We start from the raw sequence: 20245 nt of genomic DNA, 5'->3' as shown, positions 1-20245 counted from the left end.
TTTCCAATAATTGGGGGAGGCAAATTTTTCGGAGGAATGATTTGACACGCAAAAAGTTTTTCAACCACTAATTAAGGATATTTCGTACCCGAGAAAATTATACAGGCAAAAAAACTTCAGCCACAAATTGAGGATATTTCGTACCCGAAAAAAATTGACAAGCAAAACAAAAGGAACACCACTTTTTTACATTATAAATATTAATTTTGCTTCTCAAAAGGGGAGGCACGTGCCCCCTGACCCCCTCCCCCTGGATCCGCGCCTGCGTTTCAGTTATTACTACACCAATCATTACTGTACGCCATTGCTATACCGTAAGCCACATTAAACTTGTAGTTGTCGAAAGATGGAATTTGTATCAATATCCAACATTGGATATTTTGTTTGATTTGTGCACTGATCCATGATGTGGAAAATCCCCAATATGTTTCAATACACACTGCATGTCTAACTCAGTTGTATTCGCATTCATTCACACAGTGTGCAGAGATTGTTGAAAGAGCGTGTATACTTGAACTTATCGGTATGTAGCTTTGGAAATATATTGTTTGTGAAAATAGTAAAGAACGTGACTTTGATAACCTACATTAAATATGTTTGATCTACTTTACTATAACTTGGCTATTGTTTTGGACTGTGCTTAAAAACAAATGTCATACCGAGTCTTTCTGAAAAAAAAAACCCTTTTAATGACGTCATCCCTACAACACATGTAGCTCGTCTAATTTCCTCTTAGTACTGACAAAAACAAATCTTGCAAAAAAGGAAAGATCCCATGCTTGGGGATATTTTTTCCTGATAATGAATGAAATCTCTTAAAGTGTGCTTATTAAGCCAGTTCGTACTTCCTTTCTGCGCATGATCAAAAGATTCTACGCATGATCAGAGGAAGGTCATTTGTACTAAAGTGACATGGTGGTTTAAAATCTAATGAGATAAGCACCAACTTTGATGTCTTGATTATTCATGTATTCTTTTGAATTGTGGTTTTCATTTACATCCACAAAAAACAACAATGCGTCCACGAACGACTGGTATTTCACAGTTTGCCAAGTACATTGTGCAACATGCTATGATGTGCATTCAAAATAGGAACGCAACAAATACCTTTATAAAGTGTTCATTAGTGTGCTATTCTAGTCACCTGGTCTATTCAATTTCTTCATCCTGCTAGGTAAGGCAAGCTTACGTAATATCTTGCTTTGAAATCTGCCTATCATAATGAAAGAAATGAAAGGTCATTTGACCAAAATTGTCCATACGTAACTACGAACTGGTCTATTCTGGGACATCTGCACAAAATGTTTTGCTAGTACGTGGCCTGCCCTTGATTTCTCGTATAGGGGGATTTTTTTTTCTTCATAACGTATCTCGCAGATTGATTTATCTCAAACCTTCGGCAATATATTTTAATAGGCATATTTCTTTTATGTTATTTTCCAAATATACTTTTAACAGGGTAATTTCAACAAACCAAAATATGTCATAGTAAATAACGTATAAAACAAACCGTCGGAATATCATTGCAAATAACGTGATAACCAATCCTGATCGGTCTGGATTGATAGCACTGTGTTTTTTTTTTACCTTAGGTGTCGATTTCTTGTGATGATTTGGGGATGAATAGTGCCTGAGTCTCGGCGAGGGAGTAAAGCGACCGATGAGGGTGGGGGGGGGGGGGTGGGAGGGGATATCCCCCTCCCACGATAGGGACTTTTTAAGAAATTGATATGCGAAATTACACCTAAACACATGAAACACTTTTGCAGTCATTGTAATCACGAACGTGATACGTATCTCAATAATCTATTCCGAGCGCGAAATTCAGACATAGAAAAGGGCATTTTAATAATAATGATAACAGATGATTTTAGTTAAGCACATATAGTATATAGTTCTTTATTCGCTTTTAATATTAATATAGTAAAACAAAGTAAAACTAATTCAATTATAACATTAACATAAACAAAATACAACACCCTAGGGTTTGTTTGTAGGAATACGTGAACCGAATAATTTGAACGCGAAGCGCTATCGGGAAATTTCTGATATAAATACCAGAAAAGGGACGTTTTTAAGGACAGTTTGTTTAATTCATGAAAAGCGGACATATCTCACCAATCCACTAACGAGACTAATACGAACGTAAGCACGGACTGTGAATTTTCTATAATTAGACCTTAATGGGGGGGGGGGGGGGCAATGACTTTAAGTAGTCATGAAAAAGAAGCATGTGTAACTACATAAAACAATAAACAATTAAATATGTTTGGTTTATATTGACTTGAAAACGGGACTTTTAGTACAACATGATTATATATATCATTAAACAGATAATATGAGCACCAGGAATGGTGAACTCATAGGTCCTAAGCAAATTATGATTCATAAAGTTATGGAAATATATTTCCTATAATGTGATATAATACACAAGGTGTTTCCAAACAATGTTACCAAAGTTTAAATGCCAGCTTCGTAATTTGCTAACTCGTTAATGTTGATTTGACACCTACCTTGCACAGAGTCATAGTCCATCGAAGGCGAAGGGTACAGAAACCACTTTTGAGAAGAAAACAAGTGTAGGGGAAGGCGGGGTAAGTTGTGACACTTTTTACATTTTGCATGTTAGAATTGATATGACTAGTAATATTGTAAAAATAAGTACCTTGCCTTTAAATTTGATTCTTGGGAAATATTTTTCACCTATATACAAATTTCTATCCCCACGCTGAAATTCGTTGTGACCTTTGAAAAAACTGATGTCAAATGGCTCAACTTGTCCCATAAGTGGGGTAAGTTGTGCCACCGTCTGGGGTAAATTGAGCCACAAAAACTATGTGCAAAATGTATGCGGGAGAACCAGGATGCCAATTTTTCATTTAAAGTCTTTTCACTTGCTAATTCTCTATAAATACTAACATCTTCTAAAAGTAAAAGAACTGTCATGTGAATTTGCTCCTTTCTGCCTGCATATCAATGGCTTTTTATGTTTTTTATTTTTTTTACTATATATTACCATAAGAATTACCATGGCTCAACTTGCCCAATGTTGGTTGGCTTAACTTAGCCCCGTCCGAACTTTTTGTGATATTTTCACATCCACACGTTTCTTATGCGGTTCCATGACAATTGCTCCGCCGACATCTGCTCCGCCGACAATTGCTACGCAAAATACGACAACTGCTCCGCCGACAATTGCTCCGGACAGTTGCTCCGCCGACAGTTGCTCCGTCGACACTTGCTCCGCCGATATTTGCTCCGTCGACACTTGCTCCGCCGATATTTGCTCCGTCGACATCTGCTCCGCCGATATTTGCTCCGCCGACAATTGCTCCGCCGACATCTGCTCCGATTATACGACAATTGCTCCGCCGATATTTGCTCCGCCAAAATCTGCTCCGCCGATAATTGCTCCGCCGTCATGTGCTCCGATAATACAATTGCATGAACATCTTATACAAATTGTTTTGTTGTTTTTTTTCTTCTTATTATTCGTTAATGTTTTATTTATTTATTTATTTCTCCCCTATCATCACAGCTTTCTGCTTAAAAAAAAATGTTCTCCCTGCCGCCGCCACTTGACAAATTGTAACGCAGAAGGGGAATGACACCCTCCCTATTGAAGTTGTGAATTTGGATTTTTGTTCATATATTATTATCATTGGTTTCAATCCGGACTTGAGCGGGGAGAGAATGGGGGGGGGGGGGTGCTGGACACAATATCTCTTCCATAGGCGGATCCAGGGGAGGGGCCGAGGGGCCCGCCCCCCCCCCAAACTATTGGCGGAGCGAAAAAAAAAAGATGGAAAAGAGTAGAGTAACAAGAAGAGGAGGAAGACGAGTAAATAAAATAAGATGAGGGAAAGACTTAGAAAATGAAAAGAATCTTTCATGTCACTGTATAAAATTGCCTGTTAGGGGATTTTCATATCTTGTTCAATAATTATGGAGTTCAAATATCAAGTTTGGAAGTCAATATATAAAACATATTTCACCTCGGGAATCGAACTTTCATTATTTTGTGTGATTTACAAATTGATTTTTAAAAAGTGCTCTGTAAAAATGTCAGTTTTATGGTCTGAATTTTAATATTTTCTAATCGCGCTGCGCACTCGCAAATTTTGATATATCAGGTACCTATTATTTTCGTGTATTCTGTAAAGTTTTCAAAATATCCCTTTTCAGGTCTGATTGTCAAAACGTATCAGCTAGCGCTGCACTCGCATTTGAGTGGAGAGTTATGTATGTCTCAATATTGAATATACAAATAAACTGCTTAAAATCCCCATTTAATGACAGTTTATCAAAAAAGTTGGCTCGCGATTTGCGCTTGCATTAATGGTTAAAAATATATTAACTGATGCATCCTATTCATGACTACAAAAGTGCTTGAAATGTCCAGTTTTCAGGCCATTATATCATCAGATTTCGTACTGTCATTAGGCATTAATGAGTAAGATATTAATTTAGAAATTAAATTGTCCCTTTTGTTTTGTCTCGCGCTTAGCAAGAGAAATAGGAAAATAGTCATCATTTTCATATGATGGCATGTCCTAAGGATGTCCCGGTCCTATATGTCAAAACTCAAAGTAATAATAGAACATATCAGCTCTATATTAAATGCAATCCATATCCACCTCACAATTTCCCTACAAATTGCTTGAAATTGACTCTATTTTTAGTCGGAATATCAAAAAGTTTAATCTATTTAAATCATTATCCAGTTTCAGATCACAATATCAAGAATTTTCTGCTCGCGCTTTGTGCTCGCATTATCAAGTTAGGAAGATCCCATATTACTCATTCTTTTCATGATTTACAAAACATGAATAGAGTGTCCCGTTTTAGGTCTATATCTCGATTTTTTCCGCTCGCGCTTCGCGCTCGTATAAATTGGTTAGTTATATAGCCATCCTGTTTACGATTACAAAAATTGATTAAAAAAATGTCCATTCTTTATGTAGAAATTTCAAAATGTTTCAGCTCGCGCTTCGCGCTCGCATTATTTGATTGTTGAAATATGTAGCGTATTCATGGCTAAGTGCAAGCAGTCCTTAACAGGTACCTTTCGATCACATTAAAATGTATACATATAAAACTTTTTCTGCTTGCGCTTTGGGCTCGCATTATTAATGTAAGGAATATCCCCAATTACTCATCCTTTTCATGATTTACAAAACATAGAGTGTCTCGTTCAGTAGGTCTAAATCTCGCGCTTGCATTATTTGATTTTTAAAGTATTTAACGTCTTCATGGCTAACTGCAAGCAATATTTAACAGGTACCTTTTCCATCAGTTCATTTCTGCTCGCGCTTCGCGTTCGTAGTAATTATTTAGTTGCATACACATCTTTTTCAGGATAACAAACATTGACCAGAATGTTCAAATTTTAGGAAAAATACATAAAATTTCCTTAAAAATTTAGCTCGCGCTTTGTGCTCGCATTATATGAATAAGGATTATGATATTAAATATTTATGTTGATTTATAATGAAGCTAAGAAGTGATTATTAGGACTACCCCTTCAAAGAGACCAAAATCATCATCGAGCGGCCGATCGGGGAAAATATGGTTTTTAAAAACCCCGCCCCCCCCCCCTATTGGCGAAGGCTGGATCCGCCCCTGCTCTTCTGCTTTCCAGCAACTTATACACCATACATTCGCGCGCGTCCCTCTCTCTCTCTCCCTCTTTCTCGTTTTGTTCTTTCACACTATTTATTTTCATTGGTTACCGCTTGATTTATTTTACATTTATCAGCATTATAATTATTAATATTTTTATCAATATTTTTTAATACGTCTTGGGCTTTATCTACCCTTGCACATTTTTTCATTCAAACGAAAGCATGATCATCACTGGCGTACAGATAGGGGAGGGGCGTGCTAGGGGTCACGGATCCCCCCCATTCTCCCTACCAATTAAAAAAAAAGAATAAAGGAAAGGAAACTAAATGTCATCCTTGTCTGGCCCCCTCCATTTTTTGTTTGGCTCATTACGCTACTGGTGAGTTATTATAAGACGAGACTTCGGTTGTATTTTTTTCTATTCTGTGCAATAGCAACAATATAAATATATTTCAATAAATGAATATATGTATGTATATCTCTCATAACGTATAAACAAATAATGTTGTTTTTAAAAGAAATAATATATATACATACCAGTAATAATATAGTTACATATTCATGAAACCCGATAACGCATCGCACTGAATGTATAATGCGAGCACGAAGCGCGAGCTGTTATCAACCTGGAAATGGGACATTTATACGCACTTTTTTTTTTATTGTAAACATAAAGCATATCTATTGAATTTCACCTGGAGCAAATATCTCCACTTCGGAGCATATTTCGCCAGAGCGATTTTGACGCTAAGAAGTTTTCTTTGTACTGTCATAATAATTACATGAACACGCGTAATTTTTTTTCATTTTAATCACCAGGCACGTAATAAAACTTAAACAAATGCCCCCAAGGAATAAGAAATTAAGAATATCTATCCCTCCGTTGTGCTTATCCATTTTTTCTACTTCTTTCTATGTTATGTATCAGGGGCCGGGAGCTGGGGGGCTTCAGCCCCAATTTTTTTTTCCAAAACCGTGTACAAAAACGTAAAAATTCCCATATGATTGTGATTTTTAGCATGGTCAGCCCCCACTTTGAAAACCGTTCCGCGCCCCCTGTGTGTGTCATGTAATATATCATGCAAGCATAGTTTAAGTTTAATTTGCATTGACGTCTTCATCCTGTGCTACAATTGTTACGCGCATGAAAGTACGAATAGATGAATAAATAAATGTCGCATTATCGGAGCAATTTACGGCGGAGCAGAAGTCGGCGGAGCAAATATTGACGGAGCAGATTTTGGCGGAGCAAATATCGGCGGAGCAATTGTCGTATAATCGGAGCAGATGTCGGCGGAGCAATTATCGGTGGAGCAATTGTCGGCGGAGCAAATATCGGCGGAGCAGATGTCGACGGAGCAAATATCGGCGGAGCAAGTGTCGACGGAGCAACTGTCGGCGGAGCAACTGTCCGGAGCAATTGTCGTCGGAGCAGTTGTCGTATTTTGCGTATCAATTGTCGGCGGAGCAGATGTCGGCGGAGCAATTGTCGGGTCACCTCTTATGCATCCATCATGTAAAAGACTATGACAAGAGTGAGAATCCATACCTGTACTAACAATATTGTTCTTATTTCAAAAATATATTTAGAGACGTTTGTGGGTAAAAAGCACTTATCTATTTTACACCCTTTTTTACTTTTTTGGCTGAAATTTGTATTTTTCCCTCTAAAAAGTACTTTTTGCTTCAAACTTGAAAACAATCTGGTGGGGTTGAGGGTTATGCAATGGGTCATCAATAAATGACACCACCACAATGTCTGACTCATTCATTATTAGCCTGGGGGTGGTGGCTCAACTTGCCCCTATGCTCAACTTACCCCGCCTTCCCCTACAAATAATTTGCCATTGCTTGCCATTTAATTCCATACGAGGCATCAAAACACGTAGGCAATATGCCTAAATAACATAAAAGGTAATGAACATCAACACAATCTGAATAATGTCGTGAGACATAACAAAAGACTACATATGCATTAGAACTGTGGCGCGGCATACTGAAAGATATGGTCACGTGAACGCCATGAGGGTAGTAACTCCTCCCTGGGGATGTTGATCACGTGACCCACCCGCAGGATGGTAGTTCCCATGGGTATTTCCCCTAAATCTTGGTAATCAACATCTTTGGAGCATATACTTTGGTATTAATATTGGTGATCTGTCAGGTTTCAAACAATTTGTTTCTGAACACAAACCTTCCACCCCCTTTTTTTTTTGCCCCTTTGTATGTTACAGGAATTTGAGGCATATACATCAATTTGTAATGTTTGCAAATAAAGCTGCCCAATATATTGGCATGGAGCTGCTTTATCCCAGCTCCCCGTATTCAAACATAAATTTACAGGAGTGCCCTATGCATTAATGCAAACGGCTTGTAAGAGAACATTCCATCTAAGTTAACATAAACAAATTCCACCTGATACAATTATCTCAGGATTAAATACATGTAGTAAATTCGGAGGAACTGAACAAAATAGCTTGGAAAAGGCTTAACACACCATTCACAATCGTTTTCATGCAGCCTTTAGGAGCGAAATTCTTCCAAGAAAATCAGTATCCTCTCAAAAGATAAGTCCAAAAACAGTGTATTTTGTTCTCCTGTCTTAGTAGAAGTCCACTTTTTCTTTCTTTTTGTATTATGCATGTCACCACAGGGACAGCCGCGCCTTGCGACTTCTGATTCTGTTGTTTGTTTTTGTTTTTGTTTTCTTTTTTTTTCATTTCACTGGTAATATCCAGTGGTTAGTGGACATTTGGGCTAAGACATATTTGCTTCATTTATCCTAGAATAGATAGGGTGGTAATCACCCTAGGTGCATCCCCAATAACATGGAAAGTGGGGGAATCGGCGGACAAATGTCCGCCGCAATGGGAGGACACGTGGCACTGGGGCACGGAGGAGATAAGGGCAAAAACCAACATGACGCAATGGCAGTGCCTCCTCACTTGGAGGGGTTATGCTGGAGAAATTCCCTTATGGCCCACCTGTGTTATGGTAGGTGCGACCGAGACTTGCTCCACCACCGAACCACAGACCACTGTCCTACCCGGTGAATAATTGGATTGATTATATTGCACTCATGTATTTTGCAAATGATCTCTAGCCTGAACCATGTTACATGTATTCCAATTCTATGACCACATTCGAGGCCTTACAGAGATCCAAATTATGATATCTGACCTTTATTCAAACAAATAAATGCTATCTCTTGCGAGAGTTATAGTTGGTTCTGTGAATGGCAAGTTGGGTTACAGAACAGCCATTTGATTGAAATGGGTACCTCAAGGAATGTCTCATGAAAGGCCATGTCGGACGTTTCATCCGACAAAATCATGTTTATCCAATTGTAGTCAAAGTAAATTAGGTTTATTTTAGCTAAGCTTACTCAAGAGAAGTTGTTAAATTGGACACATTTGGACCGCACTGTTGATGGGACACACCCCAAAACCTCCAATTCCGAATTTCATCAATCAATAAAAAAATGTGACATTTCGGCTAAAGAAACAAATTCAAATTGGATGTTTCTCCATTACCGTCCCGACCCATGGCTAATGGGTCCAATTCCAAGAGGATCAGACTAGCCCCCAAATTATATTAGTGCTTAACTATGATTTGCCATCTACAACACCATTCTAGTTGTAATTCTTATTATTTAGCCATTCTACCCCCTCAAATTGATTTATATGTAGCTCTCTTCACTCTTCTCTTCCCAGTCTCTGTGGCACTTAGTGTTGGATAGACGGACAAATTTCTGAATTTCTGAAGCGAAAGCTATAAACTTGTTGCCTCGATGGGATTTCAAACTACAATGGCTTTATACGAGCACATGTTATTTTAGAGCCGGGGTAATAGTATGGAGCGCTTAGAATCATTTGTATTAAGCGCGATATGAATGCTGCATATTATAATGCAAGTTCCCCGCTGTGATTAATTCACATGATATGCAATTAGTGTTCAGATGCATGTTCTAACTCAATTTAAACTATTTAAATAGTTAAGCACCTGACTTATTCTTCAATAAAGCTAACACTTGTCTCTCTCAAAATTTCACTGGACACTAACTTATCCGAGATATAACTGACCTTTGACATTCGGTTACATTTTTTCAGAAACACCCTGTAGATATATATATATATATATATACATATATATATATACATATATATATATATATATATGTTGTTAGCCCCTTGTATAAGGTAAAACATGAAAATACAGTTTTGTGTAAGGTCAAAATGTCAGTTCTATGAGATAACTACATGGTTTTTTTTTAATCTAGTGTAAGATTCTAACGCAATTGTTAAAAAAGGAAATATAGTAGTACCATCAAAGTTCAAAATTTTTCAAACAGTTCATCTAGAAGTCAAATATATGTGTGAAACTTAGGGCCTATATATCATCTTCTTGGAAGAGGTTAAAACGTATAAGCTCACATTTTAATGAGTCGCCTGAAATTTGAGGCTGCGTAATACTTTTTTACGATTTTTGATTATTTTCTTGTTGATGATGATGGGTTCTTGTATAGCGCCGGTATCCGCCTCAGCTGGGCGCTCATGGCGCTTGCTCAAAAATAGGAAATATCTCACAAATTTCAATGTCTTTAAACAGTGCTTAGGATCATCATTCAGTTCAAGTACTGTCCTAGTAATGCTACAATTGAGTTATTCTTGCAATAATGTTGGAGTGGGGAACAGAAAAGTCTTCAGGTAAGACTCAAAAGTTGATTGGGTCTCTGCTCTCCTGATAAATTGAGGAAGGCTATTCCACAGCTTTGGTCCAGAGATGTAGAAGGCTCTGTCACCCCAAGTTGTGTGGCTGAGAGATTCTGTCAGCAATGCTTGATCTGCTGATCTGAGACTGCGTGTTGGTCTATGCTGAGATAAGAGCTCTGATATGTAGGGTGGAGATTTATCGTTAAGCGCTTTAAATACGAGGACCCCAAGTTTATAGGATATTCTCTGGTTGACAGGCAGCCAATGTAGGTCACGCAGAATTGGAGTAATGTGGACTCTCTTTCTTTGAAGGGATACAAGACGTGCGGCCATGTTCTGCAGACGCTGAAGTCTGTGCAGTTGATGTTGAGTCAAACCAGTCAAAATTGAGTTGCAAATGTCCAGTCGGGTTGTTACAAAGGCATGAACAAGGAGTTCAGCAACTTTCTTAGTTACATGCTTGCGGATCCTTCCAAGATTACGGATATATATACAGGCAGCCTTGGAAGTGCCTGTGACATGCTGCTCCATTGTAAGTGAGGAATCAAACACTACTCCAAGGTTTCTCACTTGATCAGAAGGCTTGATTAAAGAGTTGCCAATTCTTAGATGGTTTATTGTAACTTTGGCTCGTTGTTGACGAGATCCCACAATAAGGAATTCCGTCTTGTCCTTATTCATCTTAAGATAGTTATTAGACAGCCATTCCTGGAGGTCAGCTACACAGGATTCAATGCGCTGAAGTCCTAAATTGACCTCAGTTTGAGATGAGTTGACGGTACAGTAAATATGTGTATCATCTGCATATCGGTGATACTGGAGTCCGTGCCTCTTGATGATGTGAGATATGGGCGAAGTGTACATGCTGAACAACTGCGGGCCGAGGACAGAGCCTTGAGGAACGCCATACTTCAGCGTTGATGAGTCGGATCTGGCACCGTCAACGGAAACATAGCTCGTCCTTCCTGTCAGGTACGATCGAAACCACTGTAGTGCGACTCCGCTGATTCCATATAGGTCACTAAGTCGATGGAGAAGAATATCATGGTCGACAGTGTCGAACGCTGCTGAAAGATCCAGTAGGACTAGAAGCGATATCTTCTTTTGATCCATGCCGGAAAGTAGATCATTCTGGACTCTGAGGATTGCTGTCTCGACACTATGATTGGCACGATAGGCAGACTGGAATGTATCATGGAGAGAATTATCTGTGATGTAGGAACTCAACTGGTTCATCGCGACGCGCTCCAGTGTCTTACTCAAGAAGCTGAGGTTGGAGATCGGGCGATAGTTGCTCATGTTCTCTGGATCGAGTTTTGACTTCTTCAGCACTGGATTAACTTGTGCAACTTTCAGAACTTCTGGGACTTCTCCAGATTGTAAAGAGGTATTAATGATTGATGTCACAATAGGGATCACAGTAGAAGAACAGGATTTGAGCAACAGAGTTGGGATAGGATCCAGATCACATGATTTTGGTGGTGAAGATAATACAATGCGTCGTACCTCATCCTCTGTTACCTCTTTGAATACCGACAAGTTACTAGGTGATGACAATATTCCAGCAGAAGGAAGGCTTAGGTCATCAGCAATCTGGCATCCTTGGCGGATGTTTGAGATCTTTTCATCAAAGAACTTACACAATTCTTTGGATAGCTGTTCCTTTGACTGGTGCTGTGGGAGAGGAGACTTGCTCTTGCGATGAAGGACTTTATCAGCAATACTGAAGAGTCGTCTCTGGTCTTTTGCATTCTCTGTGAACAGGTCATTGTAGTATGTTGACTTTGATTGACGAATGAGTCGATTGACCTTCTGCTTCTGCGATGTATACATCTGCCGATGAATCTCAAGTCCAGAGTTTCTCCACAAGGTCTCTAGGCGACGTCTTTCCCGCTTTTCAGTATGAAAGCTGCTCTTGAACCATGGAGAATGGGGTCTCAGAACCACTGTACGTGTCTTCATTGGAGCATGACTATCAAAAATATTTTCAAGGATGGTGTTATACTGCTCAGCTTGTGATGACAATGAGTTAAGTTTCAACTCTGTACTGGAAAGCTTGGAAGACTTTATATCATCACAGAGAGCCTCCTTACTGATGGCTGATACATTCCTTGTTTTTACTTCAACCTTCTGGTTCTGAGGGCGCTCAAGATACAGCTTGATGGTTATTGCTGAATGATCAGCTATCCCGTCGATGACATGCAGATCATCAAAAAAGGTTGGGTCTGATTCCCTGGTGATCAGTAAGTCCAGAGTGTGACCTTTTCTATGCGTAGGACAGGTAACACTTTGTCTAAGGTTGTGGCTAGAGAGGAGATTCTTGAAGGCACAAGCATTTGCATTTGACGCTGAGTCGACATGAACATTAAAATCACCTGTGATGATAATAGGCATTTGATTCAAACATACATCTTCAATAAGTGACTCAAACTCTGCAGTGAACGCATCGAAGGAAGAACCTGTTGATCTAGTTGGTGGGCGGTACACTACAACAAGTAGGAGTGATAATGTTGAACTGACAATTTCAGCTGAGAAAACCTCAAAAGCCTTGGGGTTAGCGATAGATTCAGGAAAACGCACATTCAGAGTAGATTTGTATAAGAGAGCAAGGCCTCCACCTCGTTTGTTGTTTGTGCGTGGAAAATGCTTGAACGTATAACCCGTTGGCGTGATGTCTCCGATGACAATATCGTCTCCAGTCTTGAGCCAGGTTTCACAAATGGCCACGATATCAAGTTTATTGTCTAACACAAATTCAATAAATTCTGTTGTTTTATTTCGCAGTGACTGAGAATTGATAGAGCAGAACTTTGCTTGAGTTTTAAAAGGATACACTGTTGGGCAGATATTCCTTTGGTTCACAGGTCGAGATGTAGACCTATGTGTTCTTGCTGATACGTGGGGCCTCTCCCGATGATGTTTATGTAAGTGAGATCCAGCCCGTCGACTACGAAGATGAAGCAAGTTAAGTTCTTTTAAAGTCTGAAACACATGTGCATCAACATGTTTGGTACCACATGCATGTCTCAGTGAATGAAGCTCAGCACTGCTATATTGAAAGGCTGACCTGGGCATCATTAACACTGTGAAAGTCAATGATAATCTCTTCTACCATTGATTATAATCCTTTCACAATAGACACAGTCCACAGGCAGGATCACTTTCCATTGTTCCCATCTGGGCTGGTTTCACAATAACAAAGGGCTGAAAGTCCACATTGACTCTGTGCATAAGAGCTATATCCAGCTACACTTAGGTTTCTCAAAACCAAGCAGTTGAGCAGAAATTTTCTCTCAAAATTCTGAGAAAAGTAGGTACCAATCCAGAATGCAAAGTAGTTCACCAGAATCAGTGATTCCACTTGAAACAGTTGACATAGAAATGATATCCCAATGCACTGACAAAACAGTTGAAAAATGTGAGATTTTGGAGAGCAAAAATGAAGGCAGCAGCAGCAAAAACAGCGCCCATTGTACATTGTACATGTACATTGTACATGCGGATTGCCCTTCAATCCGCATGTTCATTCAAAGTTTTAAACGTAATAGCTATATATATCCAACCTCTGTAACTTATGTTAAATTAATAAGAACGGGTATAAAACGAAACCTTGCTTTTATAGAGAGGCCTATACAGATGAATTTATTCATGGCTCATAAAATAACCCGATATATTCAAATTCACCTACAGACATGAGAGATGAGTGAGTTAACTGCTTTCAAAACAGACTTGTCAACTTTAGAAAAAAAGGATTAACTGATTTTGAGAATTGTTTTATTTTATTTTTTTTTTTGTTAATCTGTGTTGTCATTTTTTATTGATAATGTATTTGAATAAATGTATCGATTATTTTCTGGAGATATACCGTTTCTTTTGTCCATGCCCTTATTTAGGGGAGGGGGGGGGGTGACTGTAAAGGTCATCCCCACTTGATTTTTTTTTTAAGGATTTATCCCCCCTCCCCCATCCGCTCAGGATCGACACCCATGATTATTACTAATGGCATTAAGTTTGATTTTTAATTGTTCCTTCTACAGGTAACCCCAAAGTAGGCAGAAGCCATGACGGAATTTGATAATCTCCTGATTAAAGTGGCTAAACAAGTCTTCCTAAACTCGGAAATCGACACATTGGGAAGAGAGCTTGGATTTACTCCTACCGATGTTCAACGTCATATAGCAACTAATCACAAAACACAGAACGTTACTTGGGATGGAACTCTTAACATGCTCCGGGATTGGCGTAAAAGTCAAGAAATTGCAACAGAGAGAGAAGGTCTGAAGACTGCTCTGAAGAAAGCAGGTCAAATTCATCTGGCTGATGAACTCTTTCCTCTAAGTAAGAAAAAAAAATAAAGTGTACAAATCTTATTTATTCTGATAAAAAGTTTCAGGCCGCTTTTAAAAATTCATTTCCTGGTATTTTGGTATTAGTACACCGTGCTAATTTATTGTTCTCCTTCTTCTTCTTCCTCCTTCTCTTCTTCTTCTTCTCAGTCCCTTCTTTTCTTCACCCTTTTTTCTCTTCGTTCCCCTTTTCTTTGCTCCGCCAACGACGGGCCTCTTCTACTATTGATCCTTGAAGAAAGAAAATAATTTATTTTCCTAACTTCCCTTCGTAATTCTGTTTAATTCTCAATAAAAATTATCATTTTCTAACTTTTCGAATAATTCGATTTTTTTGTAATGATTTAATCTTAAGACATCCGGTTAGAGAGGTGTAGTTGTCGAGCACCCGCCTTAGACTGTTAGAAGTCAAAATAGATTGAGTGTTTAAAAAAAATGGCCCTTCTTTCTTCTTATCAAGAGAGTAACGTCTTTGAGAAGATAAAAGCACATCCCCTAATTGGCGACCGCTGGGAAATCAGAGGCTAAAACAATCACATTTAAGTATTAAATTTAATATTCTTGTTATTTTTTCCGATGTAGGTTACTCTGTATCTCAGACTAAAATACATGACAGAGATGTCAAAGCAAAGCGACGCAAAGTCGAAATTCCTTCTCCGAGTGTCAAAGAAGACGACCAAAAACAACGTGACCGAGACGACACTGGAGACGACATGAGGAAGCAAGTCGATGAGAACATGGACCATGATGAGAAACGGGCCATGTTAGAGAAAATTAAACAACCGCGCAAGATAGTTGAATCGAAACTTACGGACCTTTCGAATTCATCAAGTAAGCATCTCGATACAATTAAGGGTGATATACAAGAGACATTGGAAGATATTAAAGGTAATTTTAATGATATAAAACGGGAAAAAAATAAATTGATTAGGGATATTGACAAGGAGGCAGATAAGGAAATACGAGCAATAAAAGAAAGGCGACAAAAACAGATCGAAGCCTATAAAGGTGAGATAGCACGGGAACAAAAAATAAGCGAAGACAAACAAGCTAAATTGTTACCATGCTTGTCAGACACAGATAAAATCAGCGAAATAGTTTCCGACAAGATAATGGATCTTACTGGTAAGATTCCGGATGCTATAAAGGATAACCAACATGATGAAACATTGGTGAATGAAGCTCCTCAAGTACTTGCATCCATTGATGAAAATTTAAGTTTGAATGTTCATCAAGATGTTAGCGACTGCCTTGACCAAATACAGAATGAAGTTGAGAGAGTGAAGTTTGTAGAGGGGGAAGTAGATGGAAAATACTATGGTAGAATTGATGGGTATATCGGTAAATGGGAACTTGTCAAGTCAATCAACATTTCATCGGTTGTTAAAGAACCGCATGTGGGAGGTTTGGTCAGTGATGATGAAATATGTGTTCAGGATCGAAATAACTTTGCCGTGTATGTTACAAACTTCAAAACGCAACACACAGAGAAAGTCATTGATGGTACTGGGTTGATTACATCATGTGTGCCCATAGGCAGTACCGTAATAGTAAGTGGTATTAGGGGAATTGACTACTCGGACGACTTTGTAGGTAGATGCATCACTCTCTTTGACAGACAATGGAAGGTGATTAGAGACATCAGCATACCAAGGATTGGAGAGCATGATGAGGTGTACTTTGATGTTGACAAGGATGGGATGATCATCGCTGCTCAGTACTGTCAGTATAATATCTACGTCATCAATCCTGCTGATGGTGAGATAGTAAACACTATTAATGGGGATCAGGCGGTGTGGGGTGCGATACAAACCTTGTCATCAGGTGATATCGTGATTGCAGGTTATGGAGCTTCTAGCGTACACCATGTCATCTCACGATCAGGTGAAGAGAAGGCTCTCATATACCGTAAGGGGTGGTGGGCATTGTCAGAGTGTCGCGTTGACAAACTGACAGACACACTCTACGTCAAATACTGGGATAGAGCGCATAAGATCATCACAGCTGATCAGGTGTCACCTGATGGTATCGTCCAAGCAAGGAGGATCGTGGAATACGTGCGATCAAATTACTCTCCCAAAGACGTCAACCCTTTTCTTGTTACTTCTTCTGGTAACCTCGTAGGATGTGATGGACACAAACTTCATATCTACAAGAAGACATTCATCTTGTAAATCATCAAGTATTTCAAGGAATGATTTTTAAAAGAATTATAGACGAGATACTTATTTTCAGCTTCATTTTCATTTTAATTCATGTCCTCCAACATAACTACATTCACAATGCACGATGTGAATGTTGTACCAGTATACAGGTGCAATGTATGTCTTACAAAATGCAGTGTCTAAGATTCACCCGTCTAGATTTACGCTTTGAAATGTATAGTTTACTCATAAACAAATAAAACTAATATAAATTGGTTAATCAATCGCCTACTTGTCATGTTCCCTGTAGAACGTCTATAGGAATGGCTGAACCCAGCATGCATGACATATGACGAATTAATTACTAAGTTGTGCATGTAAGCGGAACCCGATCATTTACCAAACCCTATTTCGTTCAATGTTATTCGGTATTATTCTCCTAACAGTGATGGCTTTACCCCTTGGATTAAATTTGCTCTTAACTTTATCGGTTCTTTGAATCAAATCTATCCATCAGGTTGATTTCATGTTTTATTCTGTTGCAAGCAAGGTGAGGTAAAATAAAATTGTATTAAAATGAGAGGGAAAAAAGTGATGTGAAGTACAAGTGTAGGAACCGTGGTATAATGTTTCTGACTATCACCTTGTAAACAAAGGGTCGTGTGATCGAATTTCAACGAGGCCTGGCGTCCTTTGGCAAGGTGTTAATCCACACTTTGCCACTCTCGAGCCAGGTGCTAAATGGGTACCCGGTAGGATGGGAAAGGCATTGCAGCTTGTCCAGTACTGTATGCGCCTCATCGGCGACTGACTGGAATACTCCCCAGGGTGTGGATGATGTGCTCACATTGTGTGCGGGAATGACTGATTGAATGCGATGACCGGGGTAGTAGTATACATGTAAATTGCTCAGACACACCGTTCCGATGTATTAAGCGTTATATAAAAGCGGATTATCATCATTATTAGTGGTATCAAATGAAATACTCAGTTATGAATCATATTTCAGCTGGCGCTGAGCATTCAGATTATTGGGGAATCGAGGATGCATGAATTTGTGAGCGGGAATGACTGATTAAATCCGGTGACCTGGCGACCGTTTCATGAAACTTGTCAGCATTGACAAGTTGTCTTTTTCGACAATTACCATAGCAGCAGTCAGAACCTGAGCCTCTGAGCCAATCAAAACCAAGGATCTCACTGAAATTGTCAGTGCTTACAAATTAATCCGTGCTGAAAACTTTCATGAAACATCCACTGGGGTAATGATATGCAAAGCGCTTTGACACGTCGTTCAGATGTATTAAGAGCTATATAAAAGCGAACTATTATTATTATCATTAAATTTTTTAGTGTACGTAATCCCTCTCATGAATGTTAACAGAAAATAAGAGAAAAACTCATTTTGTGTAATAGAATCCTTGTTCAGTCAACATACATATCACAATGGATATGATGAAGATAGACAGAAATGAATATGGTTCCCCCATAATTCTCTTTACACCAATTGAATATTCTCACTCTGTAGAAACATCTGACGTCCATCTCAAAATGACTCAGCACACTCCATATTTAATATATTCATAAAAGTATTACATCATATCGCTTATTTCAATCAGTTCATTTACTTTCGTCTCTACACCGTTTACTTTATCCTCATATATCGGCTTTATATTTTCAACAAAGATTAATTAAGATTTCTTGTACCACATGTTTAATCTATTATATCATATTACACTTACTACCTGGCTATGGAATCTCAAGTAGCAAGCCTTTGGATTGTTGACAGATTTTTTAGTTGTTTTTTTTGTTAACGACTGTAATGATGTATTGACGCCCGCTACGTTCAGTAACTTCCACATGGACATATAAACATCTGGTAGTCGAACGTACCATGCTGTAAATAAATAAAACAGGAATATATTTGCTGTGTAACACACAGAGTAAGATAATTTGACAAACAACTGTACATATCATAGCTTATGTTCGTGGTTTCATATTAAGGAGGCTGTATAATATTCAATTAATTTTTTTTTCATTATCATTTAATACTGCGTCAAGTTTGTAAACAGTTTGTACTGTATATGGCATATGTTGCTCCAATGCGTTGTTTATAAATTTGTATTGTCTAAGGTGTGTTGTGTTAATGTAGAAATGTGTCATTTATACAAAGGAATCCTACCGAATGTATTCTTACAATAATCAAATTTGTAATGATCAATAATAATAATTAAAATTGTAATGATAAAGGGTTTATGTTTTATTTAAAGTATCAATTCAATAGCTTGTTATTATCTATATCATTGCTTATTAAAAATTCGCTCCCAAAGAGAGAGCGGGAGAGAGTTCTATAAATAAATTTCTCCTGACAATTAGTCAGATCTTACGACTATTATTGATTTTGATTGGCTGAGAAGCGTTGTTACTATGTTAACTATCCATCGAAACACCTGAAAATCCAATCTTTGTTTGATATGCTCAATATTATTGCTCTTATACAGCTGATTACAATTCGCTCTATAAACTAGGAAAATTAATGTACATAATGAACATTTCTATTATGATACAATGTGATGATTTACTATGATCATGATCTGTTATTTTCAAGTGTATATTACAATATGAGTGGGGAGTATACGTTTAGTTTTTATTATAAATATGTTCATTATACTTTGTTGTGAATTACTGGCACTTTTGAAAAGTTAAAAACGCCAATGTTTTGGGATGTGTAGACTTTAATCAAGACGAAATTATTTTAACCTACTTGTGAGATGAAAATAGTCATGTAGAAATAGAAAGTAAATATCTTTACTATATAGATTATGGTAATTTAGTACATTTCGAGAAAGGTTAGCCAATCCACAACCAGTTGTATGCACATTACTGATCTAAAAACCCAACTATCAACCGTTCTGAATAAAATATCTAAGATTGTAAATTGATCGGAAACTTTGCAGGGTGTCATCATCATGTTGATGAGGAGGGTGTCTTTAATGCACAAATAATCATGTAATTTTGTAATCAAGTAATTTTGTCAGCATAAATGAAGTAAATTTGAAAAAAAAGTGTTGATTAATAAAAAGCTGTATATTCAGTTAATTTTTTTGATCTGGAAATGAGTATATAGGACATGCATGAATGGTCGAAAGTAATAAAATGATGTTGACAGACGAAGGGGAAGTAGAGAAAAGAGAAAGATAGAGAAAGAAAGAAAGGATAAAGAGAGACAACGAGATTAAAGGCGGAGAAAGAGAAATAGAACTTAAGATAAAGGGAGAGAGAGAGATAGAGGGGGAGAGGAAGTATTAAAATGATATCGAGAGAAAATGGTGATAAAGAATGATATAATAGACGGGTATAGCATTGTTTTCTGTTCTCAAAACAAAGTAATCTAATAATCATTGTAAAGTGAAATATA

The 20245-nt window shown here is 38.0% G+C and overlaps 1 protein-coding gene across 1 annotated transcript; it reads left to right on the top strand.

Moving 5' to 3' along the window:
• Positions 1-11872: 11872 nt before the first annotated feature.
• Positions 11873-19924, top strand: LOC135154569 (uncharacterized). The gene is made up of 2 exons (XM_064101278.1): positions 11873-14675; positions 15266-19924. The coding sequence occupies exons 1-2, from the start codon at positions 14399-14401 to the stop codon at positions 16855-16857; spliced, it is 1869 nt and encodes a 622-aa protein (XP_063957348.1). The 5' UTR covers positions 11873-14398; the 3' UTR covers positions 16858-19924.
• Positions 19925-20245: the final 321 nt, after the last annotated feature.

Source organism: Lytechinus pictus, chromosome 6, assembly GCF_037042905.1.
Source record: "Lytechinus pictus isolate F3 Inbred chromosome 6, Lp3.0, whole genome shotgun sequence".
Classification (NCBI taxonomy): domain Eukaryota; kingdom Metazoa; phylum Echinodermata; class Echinoidea; order Temnopleuroida; family Toxopneustidae; genus Lytechinus; species Lytechinus pictus.
The sequence above is the reverse complement of the archived record's forward strand: the minus strand, read 5'-3'. Positions and strand labels throughout refer to the sequence as shown.